We start from the raw sequence: 22,064 nt of genomic DNA, 5'->3' as shown, positions 1-22,064 counted from the left end.
CTTGCAAGCAGATGGCCTCTTACAGCTCTCCCCTGGGCTCCACGTCCTGCGGCTGTGCTCTCATGTCATTCTCTTCCCCTAGATGTGGGTGGGACCTGTAGCTTCAGAAGAGTCATATATCATCATTCCAATCACATGAGAATCTCTTACTGATTTGGTGAAACAAACACCGTATTGGGAACCCACATGACAAGGAACTGAGTGACATTCAGACAGCTAGCAAGAAAAAGAGGCCCTTGGGGCTAGAAGGATGGGTCAGAAGTTAAAGAGCTCACCACATAAACATGAGAACCTGCAAAATGGCTCAGCAGGTACAGGCACCTTCCATCAAGCCCAGGGACCTGAGCTGGATCCCCAGAACCCATACGCTGGTAACAGAGAAAGAACTTCCTGTCCAATCTTTCATTGGTCATTTCCCCTTAATATCTATACATGCCCAAATTTCCTCTTTTTTGGACACCAGTCAGACTAGACTAGAGCCCAGCCACATGGTGTCAGTTGGCCTTCACAGCCTCTGTGGAGGCTCTGTCTCCACACACAATCATGCTCTGGAGTACTGGTGGTCAGGGTCTTCACATGTGAATCTGGGGTACAAACAATTCAGCACATAAAAGTGGCCAACATCTCATGTTACTCACCTCAGGAAAACCCTGCACTGGGGCTGGGAATGTAGTTCGCTTGGTACAGTACTTACCATAGCATGGCCAAAACCCTCTGTTCAATGCCCAGAACTATATAAAACTGGGCATGGTAGTGTAGACCTACAGTCTCAGTACTCAGGAAGCAGAGACAGGAAGATTAGGGCTTCACCTTTGGCCACACAGAAGAGTTTAAGGCCAGATTAGGCTACATGAGACTCTATCCCACACCCCATCATACCCCATCACACCCCACCCCCAGGGAGGGGAATCCTCAGGGCTGGGGAGACAACTAGGATGAAATGCTTGCAGTATAAGTGTGAAGACCTAAGTTTAGAGCCCTAGGGCCCACATAAAGTGGGACAGAGTAGTAGAGTGTCATGTGTGAGAGAGCATCTGTAATTTCTCTTCACCTAGGTCAGGCAGGAGGCAGAAACAGGAGAATCCCCAGAGGCTCAGAGCATACATTGCTAGGCTTATCCACTGTGGTGACTAAAAGACCCTGCCTCGAACACGGTAGAGGAGAGGACTGACACCCAAGGGTGTACTCTGAGATCCCCCATCACGTGCACACTCGCTTACACACACACACACACACACACACACACACACACACACACACACTCACACACACTCTTTTTAAGGCCTCTACTGGTATTCCAAGTCCTTCCACATCACTAGCCTTATTTTCAACAGGTACTGGGGAAGTTGGAGGGTGAATTTTCACACCTTTCTTAACTACAGGCAGACTACAACAGGCAGTCTAACTCCACAGATGGACCCTAGGCCTCAGTTTCCCCCAACCTCACTGAATCAGTCTCCACCCCACATTTGGACCAAGAAGATACCAAGCTGTGTCTATTTAACGAAAGTAAACCCCCACCTCCACCAAGCCACTCAGGGAAACTTCAGGCCCCATTCCAGACCCGAATCATATCCACACTGCAATTGTATGGCCTCCCTCTGAGACCACACTGCTCATTAAGATGTCCTAGATTACCAGCATCAAGAAGTCACCGCTGAGCCGGCTCAGCAGTGAAAATGAGGGCATGGACTTGGTGGTACTGTCAGGCACCGCCCCCCCCCCCCCACACACACACACATCATCCACTCATGAGTGCTGAGTGACTCAGGAGAGAATGTGTAACACCTCTGAGCCCTGTATGCTCTTTGGCAAAACAGGGTTAGTGGCTGATTGTTCCCACGGGCTGCTCTGGCAATTACAAGCAGCTGAGTGGGTTAAGACAGAACTCTGTGATTTCATCTTCTGGAGGCTAGAAGTACAAAGTCAAAATGTTGAACGGCCAATTCCTGAGAAAACTCCTCCATGTGTCTCTAGATTTTGGTAGTTGCTGAAAATCCCAGGCATCTCTTGGCTTGCATGAACTTCATCCTAATTTCCCTCTTGGGATCATCATGTCCCCAGACACTGTGTGTGTCCATCCTAAGTATGGAGGAGGAGAACGGGGCACACATCAGGGACTGGGGAGATGACAGTCAGTAAAGTGCTCGTTAATGCAAGCCTTAAGATCGGAGTTCGATCCTTAGAATCCATGGTCTTTGAAAAATAGAAAAGAAAAAGTTACTTGACTTTCAATCCCAGCACCAAGAAGACAGAGACAAAAGGGTCCCTAGTACTTGCTGGCCAGCTAACCTAGTCTAATCCATGAGCTCAAGGTCAATCAGAGACCTTGTCCTAAAACCCAAGGTGGAGCCTAGAGACACGGCTCATGGGTAAGAGTGTTCACTGTGCAAGCATAAGGCCCTGGGTGCAAGCCCAGGCCCCACATAAAGAAGGGGATGCAGCCTTGTGCACACTGTAATTCCAATGCTATGGAGGGCGAAGACAAGGGAACCTCTAGGGCTTGCTAGCTACCAGCCTATTTCTACATTTAGTAAGGACCCTATCTCAAAGGAATGAGACAAGAGTAGGACACCCAATGTCCTCCTGTGGCCTCCATGATTGCACACACCACACATACCCACACTCCAAAGGAGCTATTATATGCTAGGGTTGACATCTGGCTCCATACAAATGCACACACGTGTAACCACTTGACGGTACACACACCACCACCACCACCACCACCAACAACAACAACACACAAGACACCTCTGGAAATCATTGAGATGAGAGTCAACCCTGACTGAGTAAGATCATCTTAACTGATTATATCAATGAAGACGCCCTTCCTGCAAAATGTCATATTTATAGGTAGGAATATGAGTAGCTAGGGCTTAGATGTATCTTTGGGGTAGAAACAATTTAAGATTATTGAGTCTTGACTCCTGAGAGGATTAAAGGTAGTGAGGACAATGCCAGGGTCACACAGGAAGCTCTTGTCTTGCCACACAAAGAACAGGTTTATGCTACACAGAAGCCTCTCTCCCGAAAGATCAAGTCTGGCCTCTATGCTTGCTCCTCATAAAAACAAAAGCCATGTGCAAGAAACCAAAAGCTAACAAGCTGGAATTCTCACAGAGATGAGCTGCTCTGACTTTTCACACAAACAGGCAAACCAGAAGTTGGTACCAAGTCACTGATATAACAACTACTTTATCAGTGAATCTCTGAAAAAAAGGTCTGTCAACGGAGAGCCCCACAGGCTACTGTAAAAACAGAAATTTACTCAAGGGGTATAGCTCCAGTTCTACCACGTGGCTATCTGCCAGAACAAAAACTTCCCGAGATAAAGCCCTAGAAACAGCACAGGCCATGGAGACAGAACCCAAGCAGTGTGGCTCCCTGGAGAGCTGGGAGAGCATCAGCCATAGAGATGATTAATAAATAGATCATGTACAGGGCCTTCTCTTTCCTGTCATGCTGCCAGTCGCCAACCCCTCCCTATCACACCTATCAAAACTGCTGCTCACAACTTAAGGGTGGCTTTGACTGAGTTCCTGAAGCCTTAAGCATCTGCAGAGTAGATTTTCTTCATAGATAATGCTTGAAAATGAGGAAGTTAAGTGGCCCAAGAGAACCTGGGACCCATTAACCAACTAGTCAGTCAGAGCTTCCATTAAAAGAGAAAAATGGCTGGATAGCTGAAAAGCATCCTTGGGCAGCTGTTCAACAATTCCATTATGAGTTATCAAGGAGGTTCCCTGGGGTTCACGCCATCCCAAATGGGGAGCATCTATGGCTAAGGGACAGGAAGGTAGGGCCAGTAGCGGAAGTCTGAAGGTCCTCTTCACTTCCTGAACCTTCACTATGAGGACCAGGACAACCAGCGCCAAGACTTGACTCCTCTGTGTGGGGTGCAAGTGCCACCACAGCACCCGTGCAAAAGACACACAGCATAGCTGGGCTTCAGGAGCACTTGGCATGCACTCAGATGAAGGGGTCAAAAACTGAGATCTATACACAACAGAGTATAATGAGCAGATCGGTGGATGGAGGCAAACCATGGTGTGGATGTGGAGGCTTTGGTGAGAAGTTTTCATTTAAATGGTGAGAATAGGCTGGGCATGTGAATTGGGTTTGAGAAATTAAACCAGGAGGAAGGAGAGTCAGCTAAGCCAAACTGATTTTCAGAGCTTGGCGGTTTCCAGACTTGGATACTGTGAGCCTATAAAATAATAAAATAAGAAGAAGAAATCCCAAAAGTTTAGTTTCTTACCCTAGGTCACCTACTTTATTTTGTTTGTTTTTCAAGACAGGGTTTCTCTGTGTAGCCCTGGCTGTCCTAGAACTCTCCATAGACCGACCAGGTTGGCCTCAAACTCACAGAAATCCACCTGCCTCTGCCTCCTGAGTGCTGGAATTAAAGGCATACACCACCACTGCCTAGCCGGGTCACCGGCTTTTATATAATAAAACAATGAAAAATTGTGCCCGCTGTTATTTCATCACCACTGCATGAAAGAAATCACTGTTTTTGTTCTATTTATGTATGTGTATAGGTGTGTGTGTAGGTATATGCATGCTTTTGAGTATGGAGGTCAGAGGTCAACCTCAGGTGCCATTTCTCAGGCATCACTCACTTTGGTTTTGGAGAGAGTGGCTCTCTCTAGATTGGAACTTGCCACATCAGCTTGGCTATCTGGCCCATGAGCCCCAGGGATCCACCTGTCTCAGCTTTCCCAGCATTGGAATTCTAAGTGCGACTTCCCACATCTGGCTCTTTAAAAACATGGGTTCTGGAGATTGGGCTCATGTCTCAGCAAGCACTTTATTGATCGAGGTATCTCTCTATCCCCAAGAAATCACAGCTTAATATGAAAATATAACCACAGCTCGTGCTCAGAATCAAGCCTGATCCTTTAAGTCTAGGAAGGCGAAGTGGAGTGTTTCTTCATTTTCTGCTCTCGTTGGCTGGAGAGTGGCAGTGCTATCGTGGGCCAGAGTGCTCTTATACCACGTATCTGGGTCCTGATGGACAGACAGTCCTGCCTTGGGGATAGAGAGGATGTGACAAATTTTGTGGCTTGGGGCAGTTGAGGTGTAGGGAAAGGTTTTCTGGGACAGAGACCCTCACTGTGCAAAGGAACTGGAGGCCACTGTGAAGGCAGGAGTGAGTAGAATGTGCTGAAAGAGAGAGGGACCGAGATAGCCCATTTAGCACCTACAGGGCCTCTGTCAGTGGGAGTTAATTCTAAATCACCTAGCAGATTCTTTGGGGACAGGGACAGTATTATATCCATTTCATAGATGGAGAAATGGACACTCTGGGTATCTAATGTACCTAAGTTCCCTTTCAACCAAGTTTCAGAGTTGGGGTTCAGAGGGATTCCTAACTCTTTAGGAACCTCGTTGATCTGTGTAGAGTGATGTGGTGACATGTCTAGGCACTTTTGTATAGGGTTGCCTTGCAACTCTTGTGACTTTCAGTTGATTTTGTTGATCCTTATGTGGGTGCTCATCAGTGGGTGATTACACCCAGCTCTCACACACACATACACACACCTACACACATACCCACAAACAGAACAAAAACAGCCATTTCTTTCATACAGTGGTGATGAAATAATAGAAGGTACAATTTTTTTCACTGTCTTGTTTCATCACATAAAAGTAGGTGACCTGGGGTAAGAAACCCAACTGCTATGATTTCTTTTCTTTTTCCCCCCTCATTATTTTACAGGTTCACAGTATCCAAATCTGGAAACTGCCAAGTATGGAAATCAGTGTGGCTTAGCTGACTCTCCTTCCTCCTAGTTTAATTTCTCAAACCCAATTCACATGCCCAGACTATTCTCACCCATTTAAATTGATGCCTGTCATCAAAGTCTCCACATCCACACCATGGTTTGCCTCCAGTCTGCATATGCCAGCCTAGGCCGCACCCTTGTCACACCCAAAGCCTCCAAGAGAAGGGCCAACCAGGGTCTTTCTGAACACAGAACCCAACAAGGCAGAGGCTTGGGCGAGCAGACTCAGCTCATCTCTGTAGTGCTCATTACCAACCACAGAGTGGGGGTGAGAGATGGGATGGTCAAGCCTTGCCTAAGTCCCATCAACTCGTCTGAGCTTCTGAGTTCTGACCTTCCACTAGGCCTAGCTGTGCTCAGCACTGTCCCTTCCTCCTAGCAACCTTGAGGGGATGCAAGAAAATTAAATAGACAAAGCACTTTCCACAGGCCTGGGACCTGGGACACAGTAAATATCAAACAGTAGGAACTCTGAATAAGAGGAGTATTCACAGGAGGGCATGTCCTCTTTCTGGCTCCGCCTCTACTGCCCCCTCTGCTTCTAGCAAAGTGAGTAGATACGACATCCAAGACGTAGTGCACACACTCAGCCCAGGCCAGGCTGGAATTCCCTCTTAGCACATACTGTACAGCCCCTGAAATCTGTGTGCAGTTTCTCTTGACAAACTCTCAGTTACTTAGGAAAGGGGAAGCTAGATTCCAACCACACCCACTATGTTACCTTACAAGTGAGGGAACAATAAGACATTGTAAAACACAGTGACATACCAAACAGGCCACTTTAAAGTACACGCTAGCAGACAGGGTGAATAACTCATTCCAATGTTGAATTCTTCCTGGGACCAACGCTACTAATATTTGTGTGTGTGTGTGTGTGTGTGTGTGTGTGTGTGTGTGTGTGTGTGTGTGTGTATGTGTGTGTGTGTGTGTGTAACCCAAAATCTCAGGCTGTACAAGTGAACAGTAACTAGAAATCAAATCCCACAGACTTTAAACTACTGCCCTTAAGGTCTGGGTTTCCTCCCCCAACCCCCTGACACCCTGTTGATGGATGATTTCCACTTTGCTCCATCTCTACCACATCTACTTTTGGTTGAATCTTTACCACGCTGTACCTATCTCCACAGTACCACTTCCATGTGACTATTTTGCAAAGCCAATCTTTTACACTGTTTTGTTTCCTCATATACACTGGGCTTCTAACCCACTAAATGTCCTTTCAGTGGTGGATGGTGTCCTGTGCACACATATAGTTCAAGTTCAAAGATATTTCTTTCCATCTTGATCCATGCTCCAGCTCTCACATGAAATTTAAACAGAAAAAGCCCCTTTAAAATATATTTTTTTTTCTTTATTGTCCAAGGAAAGGCTCCAAGTTTCCCTGGTCTCTGCAAAGCCTCTTTCATGTACGGTGGCCAAAAAGGCACCCAAAACTCAGGAGCCTGTCAGAAGCAGCTGTTGAGCCAGTGCAGACCAACATGGGGAAGACTGTCACCAGTCATTGCCTCCTCACCAGAGCCTTGCAGGGTGGGCATGCCCTCCTTCATCCAAAATTCAGGATGGAAAAAGGACCTTAGATGAAGACAAAAACATACTGAGATGAGCTGAACAAGGGCTGCAAAAGCACACTACATGATGATGTCTCAGGACTCACTCAGAACCTTGAACCTGGCTTCCCGAATAGGTCCAGGTGTGAGACAGTACATCTCAACAAACTTGATCCTGTGCCCCAACGCAGGAGGAGAGGATTTTTCTGTCTAACGGGAAAGACCTATGTCTGTCTAGCTATGTAACTCTGGAGACCTAGACTAGTCTGAATTCAAGAGATCCCCAGATCTCTGCCTCAAGAGTGCTGAGATTAAAGGCATACACCATCATGCCTGGCTGACAAGTACATTTTTCAAAGTTCATGAACTTCTCAAAGTTCACACCTATAGTCCATGCTCTTAGGAGGCTGAGGCACTAAGGTAGGAAAGGATAGCCTGGACTATTGGCAATACCCTGTCTCTAGCAAGAGGAACTGAATACAGATACTCAGAGCCCACATTAAAAACAAAAACAAAAACATGGGAACCCCACACACACAACCGAGGTTATTGCTAAGCCTGTTGGTTGATCTCCACAAACCGATGGCAAAGCCCAATTGCTGAAGACAATACTACATAACTCACTGAACATGGAGAAGTGGAGTTGGTGCCCACCTACCAGAGGAGAAGAGTAAACACCAATACAGCTACAAACACTTCAATCTACAATGACTGCCTGCCTGCAAGATATGCTGGTGCAACAGTCACACAAAAGTTGTGTGTCTGTCATGTTTCCTGTGCTTTCTCTATGGCTCTCCTTTGTTTGCTTGCTTGTTTGCATGATTTATTATTATTTTAGATGCCTGTTTGTTTTCTAATGTGAGAAAGAAAGGGTGTTGATTTGGGTGGATGGGGAAGTGAGGAAGATCTGAGATGAGTTGGAAGGGAGAACCATATTCAAAATATATTGTATGAAAGAAAATCTATTTCAATTTGAAAAAAATTTTTAAATGGTGATGCACATGTATAACCCAGCACTGGGAAGCAGAAACAGGCAGATCCTGGAAGTTCACTGGCCAGATGGCCTAGCTGAATCAGTGAGTTCCAGGTTCAGAGAGAGAGACCCTGTCTCAAAAAAAAGGGGGGGTGGGGAGTGACTGAGGAAGCCACCTTAGGCCAACCCTCTGACCTCTACATAAAGGGCATGCACATATTCACAGACAAACATGTACAGACACACACAACACTGAGAGAAAGGACACAAACCCATTTGAGGATAGCTGTGACCTCCAGGGTGGGAGAGGACATAATGAAATGGGCTAAGTTTTTGACAACACCAGCAATACATTTTTTTAAAGACAATACAAATTTAAATGGAAGCCATTAGCATTTAATAAAATCTGTATGGCAGGTTGTATGTTATTAATTATACGTTAGCTATACTATATATCATACATAATGTTTATATACCTTATATTTAATTCTTTATATATATACTAATTCCTATATATTAGAATTTAAAGTTGAAACTATATGTTTAAAGAACTGCTATTACTTTTATAATTTTTAGTGGTTTAGTAACCATTAAATCTCAAGAACAAGTATGAATAAACTGTAAAATTGTATGGCATGTTTAACAGTATCAAGTGTGAGGTAGAGGTGACTTTTGAAAAGCCAGTGATGAATTCTAAGTTGGAAGCTGAACACAAGAGTAATGACTAGAGAAGTCTCACTAGCTATGTCTGAAGGATGGACACGAAGCTTTCCAGTGAGATTGAGCAAACAAACACAGCCTGAGTTACAGAGACAAAGTGCAAACACACTCCCCAAGGCTGCATGTTGCTGGGCAAAGGTCACAGACTGGTGGGCAGCATCTCTTCCCAGTCAAGCTGGCCAGCATCAGCATCACTTTTGAAAACCCAAGAAACATGAGAACCCCCTAGGCAGAACTCAACCTGTATTTTATGCAGATTTGCATCCACCCACCCACCCACCCAGCAGTAGATACGGGTGCTGGATATCTGTCTGCAAATGTTCAGAGAGGAAACCAGGTTACTGCAGACACTGCCTCAAAAAGGGTGCCTTTTCCCCTTCCTCCACTCTATATATGGGTGACACGTCCTCAGTAATCCAATGAGGGAAGGACTCAGGATGCATGTGATCGCTGCCAGTGCAACTCTGGAGTTAACAATGGTGTTTGAGTAGATATACATGGAAGGAGAGCATTCAAAATACTAAAAGTATAATAGAGCCATGTGCTATGTGAAGATATATCAGTACACAGTGGGCCACATAAAATTATATTGTCTGGTGATGTGAGAGCTATCTTCTTCATGTGTGCAAGCACACTTTATAAATGCTATTCACAGAATAACAAAAATTACCTAACAACATGCTCTTCAGAATGTATCCCTGTGGTTGAATATTTCCTTCAATACTACACACACACACACACACACACACACACACACACACACACACACTTCTGTCTTTGTACAGGCCCCATGCTGTCCTTGTCATTTCTCACTCACAGACACCCCTTGGGCAGCTGCTGGTGTCAGGCTCCCAGATCAAGCTTAATGAGCCTTCTTATCTTGTTAGCAGGGAGGACTGAACCCCAAAGCCTCCGTAGCCAACAGATCCAAGTAGCAGCTGTATGGAGGAGAGACCCCTGGGGGGCTCCCACATGGACCAGTGAGTTCAATTGCCCACTCTCAACTGTGGACATTTTACTACCCACCTATCATTCTTTAGAGCTCAACATCACTATTGCCAAATACTTCTTAAAAAATACACTAAATATTTGTATTCTGTAAGTAAATTCTGACTTCTACACACTAGCTAATTTAACATTTAAAGAGCCTTCAACACTTCCATTATGTTCATGATTTCTTGTATCTTTTTATGTGGGATGAGACATTTGTTGGTTAATGAACCCGTTGCCATTAGCAGTGTGGTCTGTTTAATCTTAGTGCTCAATGTCATGTAAAACTGAAGTGATACCATCAAGGCCCCTTGCAGAATGAATTTTATCTTTTGCTTGACATTTAGTCTTATAGCTGATACATATATATCAAATACATATGTGTAGATATAGATACCATCTTTTATTTCCTTCCAACACAGTATTTATTGCTGTGCTTCCTTCCTGGAGTCATTTGTGTAGTTCTACCAGTAAATTTTTTTCCCTTTAAACTAGATCAGAATAAGCTTCTGAGTGTTTAACATTTTTCAATAATGATATTTAAATAGAACTGTTTGGCTTTTGTGTTAGTTTCTCCCATTCAGTCAGGCGGAGTTAAGACTCACAGCTGTTTTCATTGACCTGCCATAACTTTTTACATGTGGGGCATGCTAGTCTCATAATGCATGTGTCTAATTTATCACCTGATTTTAAATTGCTCTAATCTATTTCCTTCACAAAGGCCTCCTTTTCTTTTTAAGCCAAGGATATCTCTTGTAATGATCCTTACAAGTCTTTGAAAAAAATCAATGAGACTGTTCCAAAAAAGAAGAGAAATAATTAGTCACCAAAGGGCACAGTTGGCTTGGGCAGGTAAATTTCATTCCCCATGGCTTCATCTGGCTCTCTCCCTGATTCATTATTTTCAAAGGTACAGCCACCTCTCCACACTGCCCCCTCCATTGCTTCTTCTAGATGACTTACTGGAAACCCTGGCTGACATGATGCCAAGCACTGAACTAGGTACTAGAGAGTACTAGTAAGAGACACAGACATCAAAGAACACAAGGGATACCACCTGCCCCATGGAAACCACCTCTGTTCAGATTTCTTGCTGAATCACATATTTATGGGTACTTTTAAAGGTTGCTGATATTGTCCCATCTACTCTGAATGTTGTTTCCAAATTTGAGTGGAGAGAGGCTAGGGTGTGTGTGTGTGTGTGTGTGTGTGTGTGTGTCTGTCTGTCTGTCTGTCTGTCTGTCTGTCTGTCTGTCTGTCTGTCTTGCATGTGTATGAGTGTACATACAGAGGCCAAAACAAGATGTCAGATGTTTTCCTCTGCAACTTTCTACCTATTGTCTTAAGACAGGGTCTCCCACTGAACTAGAGTTCACCATTTCAGATAGGCTGGACAGCCAGCAAGCACTTGAGATCTGCTTGTTTATTTCTGCCGCCCCCACCCACACCCCTACCCTAACACACAATGCTGTAGTCATGGACACATGCAACCATACCCTGCTTTTTCTGTAGATACTTGGAATTTGAACTCAGGTCTATGTGAGAGCAAGCACTCTTACCCACAGAACCATCTCTCTAGTGTCTGTGCTCCAAAGTTTTATTATTCTCATGTGCTTTTTAAAAAATGAACGACATCATTATGTTTTCAACATGCATTAGCTTTTCTTGCAGGATCTTTATCATTGTTTTGGGTAACAAAAGAATTTTAGGAATGCTAAATCTTTAGGGCTACATCATAGGTTCCACCCATGTTTATAGTTCCCCTTTAACATATACCAAACTGGTTCCATCTTTCATTGATAAAGACTCTTCCTAATGCATAAGTCATTCTTTCCAGTTTTATCTCTTTGATGGTGGTTATTAACTTTTCTAGTATTCCTTCCCTGGGCTCAGGTCAGCAGGGCTCACTGGCGAATATCATGTTTTTTAATCATGCTTACAAGGATGTTTTTATAAATCTGCTTTTGAAACACTGCATTCATTTCTGTTCTGCTCTTTCTTAGCATCAACCATTTTTAATGGCGTTGGCACTAATGAAATGAATACTCTACATTGTTAATCACTCATTTTATTTTCATAATGAAAAACAAGTTAAATTTAGAACTTTCCAAACCAAATGAGAGGCTTCAACCAACCATAGAACTCACAAGTATGACTGAGGTTCACTTTTCAGCCATTTCCAATTAGTTAAGGAGAACACTGCTCTGATTCAAGGCAAAGTCTGATGGAAAATGCTCCAGTGGCACCATCAAAGACACACACTCCTGATCCCCCAGCTAACCTCGATGGACCCTGCAATAATGAGCAGGGAGGGATTTCTAATGCTATAAAATTAAACACCCTTTATACTTTCATTTCTTCATGCCAACACATACACAAGTGCCCGCTGCCACCTGGAAACTGGCACCCTGGGTTTACAAGTCTTCTAAATCAAGCTATTCATAAATTCTACTTGCCTCCAGCTCCAGAATAAGCTCAGTGGTCGCCCTCCCTCTTTGTGGCCACTATCCAGGACAGAAACAGCTTCGTCGGCACAGTGCACTCACTGTTTGTCAGAAATCAGTTGGACTTAGACACCAGAGAATTCACCCAATTTATCACTGTCACTTGATGGCACGATGACTCACTAAAATTATCGTCTGGTTCTTGATCTCAGGTCTCTGGAAAGACCTTAGGATTGAGAGTTTAAAGTCCTGAGGTCCATTCTGATCTGCCCACGGCAATTAATGCGTTATAAACTAGAAGCAATATTGTAACTTGCAAAGCACCACCACCCTCCTTGGCTTGGGGAATGAAGACAGTGACAAGAGTTCTTAGCATCTATTTGCAGACTACATTAAAATATAACCTCACTGCTCTGTATAATATTACTTGTACATGTTTTCAGGGCTCTCCATTTGGTATTGGATAATAACTAGCTGGTATCTCTTCTCCAGGGAATACTATTTCTCCTACTATCAGCATTAGTTGTTTTTAGTTCTTTGTGTACGGTTAAGGCCTCGTGGGGTTTCCCCATCCGCTTTAGCATGTCTATTGTTATTGTCTTTGTTTAGCTCATGTTTAGGAAGTCATGTTAGTGAGATTTTATGGATGTAACTTCTGACATTCCTAGGAGACACAGTCTCACAGCAAACTCCTTGATCTTGTGACTCTGACTCTTTCTGCAATGTTCGCAATGTTCCCTGAGCCTTGGGTACCAGAGTTGTAGATGTAGCTATCGGAACTGGCCTCCACAACTCTGCCTTTTGACTGCTTATGGTTTTCTGTAACGGTCTCAATCTGTTCCAAAGAATTTTCTCAATCAGTGTTGAGAACTACACTTATCTGTGGGTAGAAGGACAAATATTTAGAATGTAGCTAGGGATTATGCTAACTACATGGTTTAGTAAAGTAGTTGTTATAGGTTCTCCTCCAAGATCCATGACTTCACTAGCCCTGAGTAGTTAACTAGGTTTCCAAAATCAAGCATGATTTTCCTCTTGTTTAGTGGATCTTGAATCCAATCAGAAAACTGTTGGCTACTACCAAGGTATATATGCCACTGCTGTACCCTTAGGCCGTGCTGGTTGTTGTTGTGGTTCACAGGCATCACAGCTGGGTGGGGCTGTTGGCGGCTCTCCTCCTTTGGAAGTTTGCACAGAACCTTCTGATATCATGAAAGTTAGTCCTCATAGAGGAGGCTTTCAATTGCCCTCACCTTTTATTTGGCTTATCTATAAGGCAGAACACACCAACACACCACCTACCTAAATAAATGTCATATACCAAAAAGATGCTGGTACAGCTGTTTTGAAAAGAATGAGCAGTAATAAAGGAATAAAGGCAGTAACAGCTTAGACAGAATGGACATAAGGGCAACAACACAACAGGTAGGGGTGTGGTTTACTGATACTGACTAGGCCTAGATGAACTTGGCTATGAACATATCTGTATGTTGTCACTTTCATCAAGTTCTGAACTGCCAAGGTTGAATATACCTACAGTTTAAACTATCTTTCAAAAGATGATACTAAAATATGGCATTGAAATAAAACATGTGAGCATAAAAAGACAGGGAATGAAGCCAAAATGAGTAATACTGAAGCTAGTATCACTGAAGAAAATAAAATGAGTACAATTCCCTATTTTCTTGGTAGGTAAAAGCCAAGCATTAAGAAACTTAAAAGAAAAAATTGTTCCCAAATAGCTGCAGCCCTATCAACCATGGGTTTAGGAAACAAGGGAAGGCAAAGTCTTAATCTGTAGAAGATGAAGAACTGCCTTCAAGCATGGCTGACAGAAACTGCTGAAAACTGTTGAATATCACAGATGTGGCTAATGAGAGCAGGTGACATGCCCAAGCAGCTCACAGCAGAATTGATGAAACATGATATAAGAGGCAGGCATGAACTCACTACATTCTGCCTGTGTGTATATGTGCATTTACCCATGAATCCATGAATCTTCAGATAGTTTGTGGTAGTTACTTAAGGGAAGGGAGAAAAATGTGAGGGGAAGGCTTTAATGTTTCATTGTCATACCTCTTTCTTGTCTAGATTCTGAGTGTAGGTATTCTACTGGTGTTTTCAATTGGACATAACAGCATCCTACCTGACAGAGTGGACCTTCAGTGAGTAGAGCTGTTCCTACTCTCCTCAGCATCTCAGAAGAAACAAGAAACATGACAAAATGTTTAACCAAGCCCCAGGCCTTGAGGAGTTTACAATGTAGTAAGAGTAGGGGTTAGTCAGCACAGGTAATATATAAGGAAGGAATATATAGTGTGCCCACAGTATCCACCTGCAGGTTTCACACCTGTACATTCAAGCAACTCCTGAACAAAAGTATGTGGAAACAGAACTAGGGCAATAGCACAGTGGTGAGATGATCAAAAGTATGTGGAAATGGGCTGGGGTGATGGCTCTTGTGGAAACAGGCTAGGGTGATGGCTACCTACTCTGAAAGCATGAGGATATAAGTTCACATACTAAGCACCCACCTAAAAAGCCAGGCATGGCTGCACATGCCTATAACCACAAGATTTGTGATACAAAGGGAAGATGTCCCATGTTCATTGACCAGCCATCCTAGTCAAAACAGCAAGCATTTGGTTCAGCAAAAGACCCTGTCCCAAGGCACTAAGACAGAGAGTGATAGAGGACAATGCAATGGCCTACCTACTCTGGCCTCTCCATGCACACACCCCCCCCCATGCATACTTGTATGCATCCCACATGCTACAAAGCACCACACACATATACAAACTTAAATAACTGGGGGAATGCATCTCTTCTGAATATACACAGACTTCCTGTCATTATTCTTTTATTGATTTAGTATAATAATCACCCATACAGTGTTTTAAGTATTGTAAATAATACAGAGGCTAATTAAACTTATACAGGACATACATTAACTTGTATGCAGATACTATGTCAATTTATATAAAGGATGTGAGCATCCATGGTATCTAAGTGGAGATCTAGAACCAGTCCCCAAGAACACTAAGCAACAAAGTTAAACACACACACACACACACACACACACACACACACACACACACTCACTTCTGACAGCCACATAAATTATTCAAATCTCAAAAAGGCAAAGCTTGAGAAGTCTTAAAACACCAACACACACATTATCTAAAAAGCTAAAGGAACAAACTAGGATGTATGCTGTTACCTGTGGAACCTAGTTAACAATGTCCACCAGTTCTGAATCCATGCTTGCCACAGTGTTGTGACTTCTGTGCAGCACTGTTCCCATCAATGTCCAAGCTCCAAGCATCCCACTCACACTAAGAAACGTCTCCGAGGCACCAATGGCAGAAAGAGCTGCTATCATTCATGCCCCAATCATAAAAAGATCAGCAAACTCTCATCCATCCGTAGGTCCTTCCATTCTGCATGGCTTTGCACTCCTGAGCACAACACAGTATCTGTGTATGTAATAGGGCTGATAGCACACTATTGGGCATTTGAATGAGGCTTAAGACAAACAGTTCTGGTTACTCAAAAACAAAAAGGAAAAGGATAAAGCTGGGCATTGGTGGTTCACGCCTTTATTCCCAGCACTCAGGAGGCAGAGACAGGCAGATCTTTGTGAGTTCAAGGCCAGCCTGGTCTACAGAGTGAGTTCCAGAACAACCTCCAAAAAAAAAAAAAAAAAAGGAAAAGGATCGCTGAAAGCTTGGGAAACCAGAGCTCCTCAGTAGAAAAGGCTTTCAAAGACTGAAACAAATGTGCTTGGATGGAAGCCCCGCATTTCCTTTTGGGAACCTGCTTCCTTCATCCTGCAAGTTCAAGCATCAAAGAAGGCAGGAGTCAACAAGTTATATGGCTCATCTGAAGAGACAAGGAAGGAAAAAGCTTAAGGAAGTCTGGGGACCAAACAAAGAAAAGGACAGCTGCAAGACGAGGAGTCTTAAAGGAACTCCAAAGTTATAAAGCAACATAGAACAGAACTTTAAAACAGAGTACAGTGCAAATTTCAAGAAACCACCTTGAAATAAATTCCTTGCAACCTGCAGAACTGTCCCAAGTTGTACAGGCTTTTGATACTCAATGAAGGAATCACAGAGAGGGAAAGGGGGCTGAGAAGGGCAATCCTAGCTCTATGGAGTGGAGGCAGGGGGACTTCCAGGGTTAAGATTTCAACACATGATTCTCAAGGCAAAAAGTCCAGGCAGCATGTTCTCCTTCAGCCCACAGGCTCTGAGCACAGGAACATCCCAAGATTAACACTCAGCGAGCCAGGTGGCTTTTGGTCTCAGCTACCACCTCTCGAGAACAAACTTTATTGGCATATGTTTCTCCCCAGGGAGTCAAAAGCTGCAGTCAAAAATTCCAAATGTTTTTACTACAGCACAACGGGAAAGTGAGAGAGAAGGGCATTTCTAGTTCAGGGTATTTTTACATCTTTGCACTTGTGTGGATCCAGATGCAAAAAGACAAGTACAGTGAAGTAGAATGTAATCCAGCAGAGATCTTTAGGGTGGGCAGTAATGCTCACGACGAATAACAAGTAGGCTGGCACCCAACTACACAAGAGGTTTTCAAGTTGGTAGTAACCAGAGAGATGACCGATTGTTACCATATGAAACAGTCCTACACAACAAACAACTATTCACTCTAAAATGTCAATGGCTCTAAGGCTACGAAACCCTAGACTAGACTAACCTCATTCCTGGAAGCAGCTATGGGAACCCTCACAATCCTAATTCAGATAAGCATTTGTTATTCCTCTTGAATGAACAGTTAAAGCAACTCAAGAGTCTACTCATTCTGCTGAGCATATTAAACAACCTAGCAAATGATATGACCAGTAAATGTTGCATTTTCACAGTAGCTGGCCACCCTCCCAGCAAAAAGAATAGAGAAGTCTCCTTGGCAGCCAAGAGAATAGACTCTTCACAGCCATTCCAATGCAAGACAGGTGCAGTCCTTAAAACACCTCACTGGTTGCTGAGTAGACAGTGCAAAGTAAAAAAGAAAGGAAAGAAAACTTCATAGCCAAAACCAGATTTGTCCCTGGAAGTATCCCATAACAATACAGCTCCAACACTCTAACACATGTCATAGCTCATCTTTTCATTTTTGTTTATACAAAATGATGAACCAACCAACATACAGCCCAATGAATGAGCATCCTGGGGTTTGCACCACTCCAGTCAGCAACGTGCCTTGGCTTATAGCATCCCAGTCATGATTTTCACCCATATATACTATGACAAACCTACATCTTCACACAAAGATTGAAATTATGTTGAAAGTTCTCATTATGACTATTAGTGAGTCCTTAGCTGGTATCACTGTAGAATAAATTCAGGGCATTATCCATACAATGAACAGATCTGAGGAAGGGGAGAGTATTGATGGGCAAACTCTGTGGTGGTTGTATTAAATCACAAAAGTCCCTGGCAGAACAAACTCAGTAGGACAGCCCATAAGGCTGGGAAGGGTTGAGAAAAGCTTGGGTTAGAATCTAGGCTTCAGCCCACACCATGGTGCCTAGAAAACCATCGATATCTCATGAGCCATAGAAAGACTACCTGAGCTCTTTGGAAAAAGTTAAGTTGTTTTCAGTGGCAAGATGAACATCTTGGGCCATTTGGGACTTAGGTCATGAATCCTAGGGTCCCTTCATCTCCCATGCAAATGGGCAAGGCTTTTAAACAATAATACCATATCACATAATTTCCCAATCCCAAAATTCTCCCAACTGCTTCAGAACTACCATAGAATAAACATCACTCAGTCACAGGGCACTTACTTAGCATGAATGAAGCCCTTGTTTTATTCCCAGCACCACATAATCAGGGTGAGGTAGCCCATGCCTGTAACCCTAGTACTTAAGAGATAGATGCAAATGTTCAAGGTTGTCCTCATCTGCATAGTTCAAGGCTGATAGTTAGAGGCCACTCTGGGCTACATAAGACCCTTCATCAATAAACTAAAACAAGAACAACAAAAACTATGGTGGTGGCAACACAAGCCCACTATCAACTTATTCTAGCAACTTTGGCTTCTGACAAGGTTGAAGGCCAGGAATTGACCATCTACTAGTCAAATCCCCATCCCCTTCCTCCCTAACAGATGTTAAAATACATAACCTAGTAAGCTATCAAGGAAAACAAAAACAAAACAATACCTCACATCCCAGTAGGGAGCCCCAGAGACAACCTTTGAAGTGAAAAACAACAAGGTATGTTTATTTGTACTTCCATGCAGTCCTTGGACAGGACTAGGCTAAGAGCAGCTACTCAGCTGGTTAAAACATAAATAAAACCCACCCTCGGGCCATGAAGCAGATCCCTCCAGGAGAAAAAGTTAAGAAGCACACTGCTGCCAGGAGGGGAAATCAAACCTCTTTCCAGTCTTCCCTGACCAGAGGAGGGGGGGACCTTAGCAAAAGCCAGCCAGGAAAGAAGACCAACCACCTACCCTCTCATCTTCATATCCACCTTCCAAAATATCTAAAGACTCTCACACTTAAACCCACCATGTGCATCACCCACGCGCCAGAAAACAGGACATCAGACAAAGTAATGGAGGGCTGAAGTGATCTGAGGCTCTCCAGCAGGATACATTAAAAAATAGTAACAGCCACAACCAATGTTTCACCTCCTTAAGGCAAATGCTAAAACAAAGGAAGAGAAAACATGTGCCAAGGTGCCTCAGAAAGTTCCTGAACAACAAAGTCCTTTGAATGGTTCTTGGAATAGCAGTGGCTTTCCAGCCTCTTAAAGACCTCAGACTTGGACTCCACACTCAACTCAGACTCCAGTTTTCTTCTATACATTATCGGGAGCTAAAAATCCAATGTCCTGGCTTCTGAAACTCCTCTGTTATTATTAACTTTACAGGAAAGGATTTGGGTGTAGGGTCTGAGACAAAGGTACCTCGCCCAACTGGGAACAACCCAGCCCTTTTTCTCACACTTGGTTCAAAACGAAGTTCGTGCTTTAAAAAATGATGCTTAGGGTAACAAGAAAACACTTCAACCCATCTCAAGGCCCTAGAGTAAGAAGTCACTAAAATCCAAAGCCACAGCCAACTTCTGCCAAGGAACACTGCAATGGCTGTCCCTACCCTAACTTAACTATATAGCTCACTGTGACTACTTCAATGATTTGAGCTCCGTGTTATATATCCACAGGCATACTGAATAACCATTGCTGACATGGAGAAATACATATAATTTTTTTGTGAACTGAAGACTCAACCTGCTACAACAAGGAGATGTGATAATTAGTGTCCACTGGCCATAAGCAGTGCACACAAACAAGAGCCAGCTTGGGTGTTACCAGGGGACATGCCATTCCTATGTGAATTAAATGTGTGAATCCAGGCAGATCTTCATGTCTGAGATGCCCTGGAATTGAGCCTGCTCTAACAGCCTCCAAATAACTTGCACCTGCTTATAGCTGCCTAATTCATTTTCCCCTCCCGCCCTTCCTCCTTCTCTACCCCCAACCCATAACTCAAGACAAATAGAACACAGGGCCTCAGACCTGGTTTTTAAAAACCACAGCCACCACAGGAGTCTAGCCCTTCACTGGAAGCTGAGCAAAGCCACAGACATTTAAATGGAGTCTCAGAAGAGTAAGGATGACGTCTTGGGGGTGGGGACGGCCACTGGGTTGGGAAGATGCTCAGGACCTGCAAATTCTAGGAAGGAAGGGTTCCCTGGCATCTGCAAAGGGGTAGCTCAGAATGGACTTTCCCCGACAAACACTTCTAGGAGCATTTGGGGAAATCCAATATAAATTAGACATGTGAGTGACCCAAACACAGTGCAAGAAATCTTCAGTAAAGAAAGTTGAGTGAGCATCAGCTGCCCTGAAATAAACATCAGGGGTTAAGGGTGGGCAGGGCTGAGGAGGGACTGCTAACAGCTGTGGCCGGCGGGCAGAGGCAGAGGGGAAGGGCTCCAAGCTGGAATTCGGAGCGTGCCCACATCAGCAGAAAAGTTCTTGGGAACAGCACTCTGCCTGGGAGGGACCCTGCGGGTCTCAGGATACATGCGCTCTGAGATGCAAGGACCAACGGTCGGTCGTTAGAGGAAACCCCGGGTCCTCTGTTCCCGGCTGCCCGCAGGTTAAGGCGTCCGCGACAGACAGAAGTAAAAGATCTGCTCCTAGGATGAGCGAGTGATTCCCATGTCCAGTCCCACTGGATCTCACTATTCCCGAACCAGACAGTCCCAGAAAGAAGAGAAAAGAAACTGGGATCAGATACGAGGGCAGCGTAGATGGGATAGTGAGGCAGCAAAGTGTATGTTAAAGGCTGCGTGGGTCAGGGAAGACCCGAAATCAGTGCTCTCTTTCCCTTCCTCAGTTCCCAGCACACTGAACCACACTCGAGCTACGCCCAATCCGGGCGGCCGCCGGGCTCCAGGGAGCGGGCGCCACACAAAGCTCCGCCCGCGAACACACGACAACAGCACCCGGCGCGCCGGCCCACACAATAGCACGGCGCGCGCCCCGCCGCGGCCCCTCGCGGGGTCCCGGCCAGCCAGGCGCCCGGGTCCGCCCTCCGCGGACACCCACGCCCGCAGCCCAGGCCCGCGCGCGGAGCAGGGACAATCACGGCCAGCCCCCACGCCCCGGGCCCGGTGAAGTGCGTCGCGAGTCCCCCACTCACCCGCAGTGCTGCTCAGCAGCAGGCACAGCGGCCCTAACAGCCACATGGCGCGGCCGCCGCTCCGCTGCCCACCGACGTTGCTGCCCGGCGGCCTCGGCCAGACCCCGCCCCTCGGCGCCGGCCACGCCCTCTCGCCGGCCTAGCCACGCCCCTGCCCTCCCAGGCCGGAGGGCTCAGCCAAATTCTGCAAACTCCTGGCTGAGATTCGTTCGCTGCCTGCACTCTGCCCTAGGGCCCGGGCTGAGAGGGTTCCGCAGATCCAGTTCTTGCTTTCTCAGAGGTCAGACTGCGAGGCTCTCATAACTGCCCCCGCTTTGCGCTCGGTCCCTTTTCCTGTTCTACATACTAAGGGATGCTAGAGTCAACATCTCCCCAGAGCTCGGGTAGATGCTTAACTGCAAAAGAAGAGCTTCCAATGACAAAAAGAAGTTCAAAGAACCCATTCTTAGGAGAAAACGTATTTTGTTTTTGTTTTGTTTTTGTGAAAGTAAAATACCACCATTGCTTCTCAAACTCTAAGATACCTCAGGCAAGCTGGGGCATCTTGTTAAAAAGCACACTCCAACTCAATAGGTCTGCATTTCTAACAAGCCAAGTGATTCTGAGTCTGGTTCCTGCAGCCACCGGAGGAGCCAGAGAAGAAAATTTCATCCTGAGATGTAAGAACACTGAGACCACCCCATGAGCTTCGTAGAATTTTAAGATCTCCAAAGCTTTACAGTTTCCATTGTTTGGGCATTGTGCACTTTTTTTTTTTTTTTTTTTTTTTTTTTTTTTTGGAAAGCGTATTGTGGGGCTGGAGCAATGAATGACTCAGCAGTTCAGATTACCCACTGCTCCTCATGAGGACCTGAGTTGTGTTCCCAGCACCTGCCTGGCAGCCTCTAACTCCAGTTGCAATTCAGTAACTTCTGAGCTT

The 22,064-nt window shown here is 44.7% G+C and overlaps 1 protein-coding gene across 4 annotated transcripts in view; it reads right to left on the bottom strand.

Annotated features, from left to right (window-relative positions):
- Ldlrad3 (low density lipoprotein receptor class A domain containing 3) overlaps positions 1 to 21,246 on the bottom strand; it is a 231,216-nt gene extending 209,970 nt beyond the window's left edge. For 2 of the 4 annotated variants that reach the window (XM_027422394.2, XM_027422397.2), the window contains exon 1: positions 21,146 to 21,246. In XM_027422394.2, coding sequence (XP_027278195.1) covers positions 21,146 to 21,191 — 46 coding nt within the window. In that variant the 5' untranslated portion in view covers positions 21,192 to 21,246. The remainder of the gene's footprint in view (positions 1 to 21,145) is intronic. The other 2 variants (XM_027422393.2, XM_027422395.2) reach the window with 1 other exon arrangement.
- Between the last annotated feature and the right edge of the window lie 818 nt (positions 21,247 to 22,064).

Source organism: Cricetulus griseus, chromosome 6, assembly GCF_003668045.3.
Source record: "Cricetulus griseus strain 17A/GY chromosome 6, alternate assembly CriGri-PICRH-1.0, whole genome shotgun sequence".
NCBI classification, from domain to species: domain Eukaryota; kingdom Metazoa; phylum Chordata; class Mammalia; order Rodentia; family Cricetidae; genus Cricetulus; species Cricetulus griseus.
The sequence above is the reverse complement of the archived record's forward strand: the minus strand, read 5'-3'. Positions and strand labels throughout refer to the sequence as shown.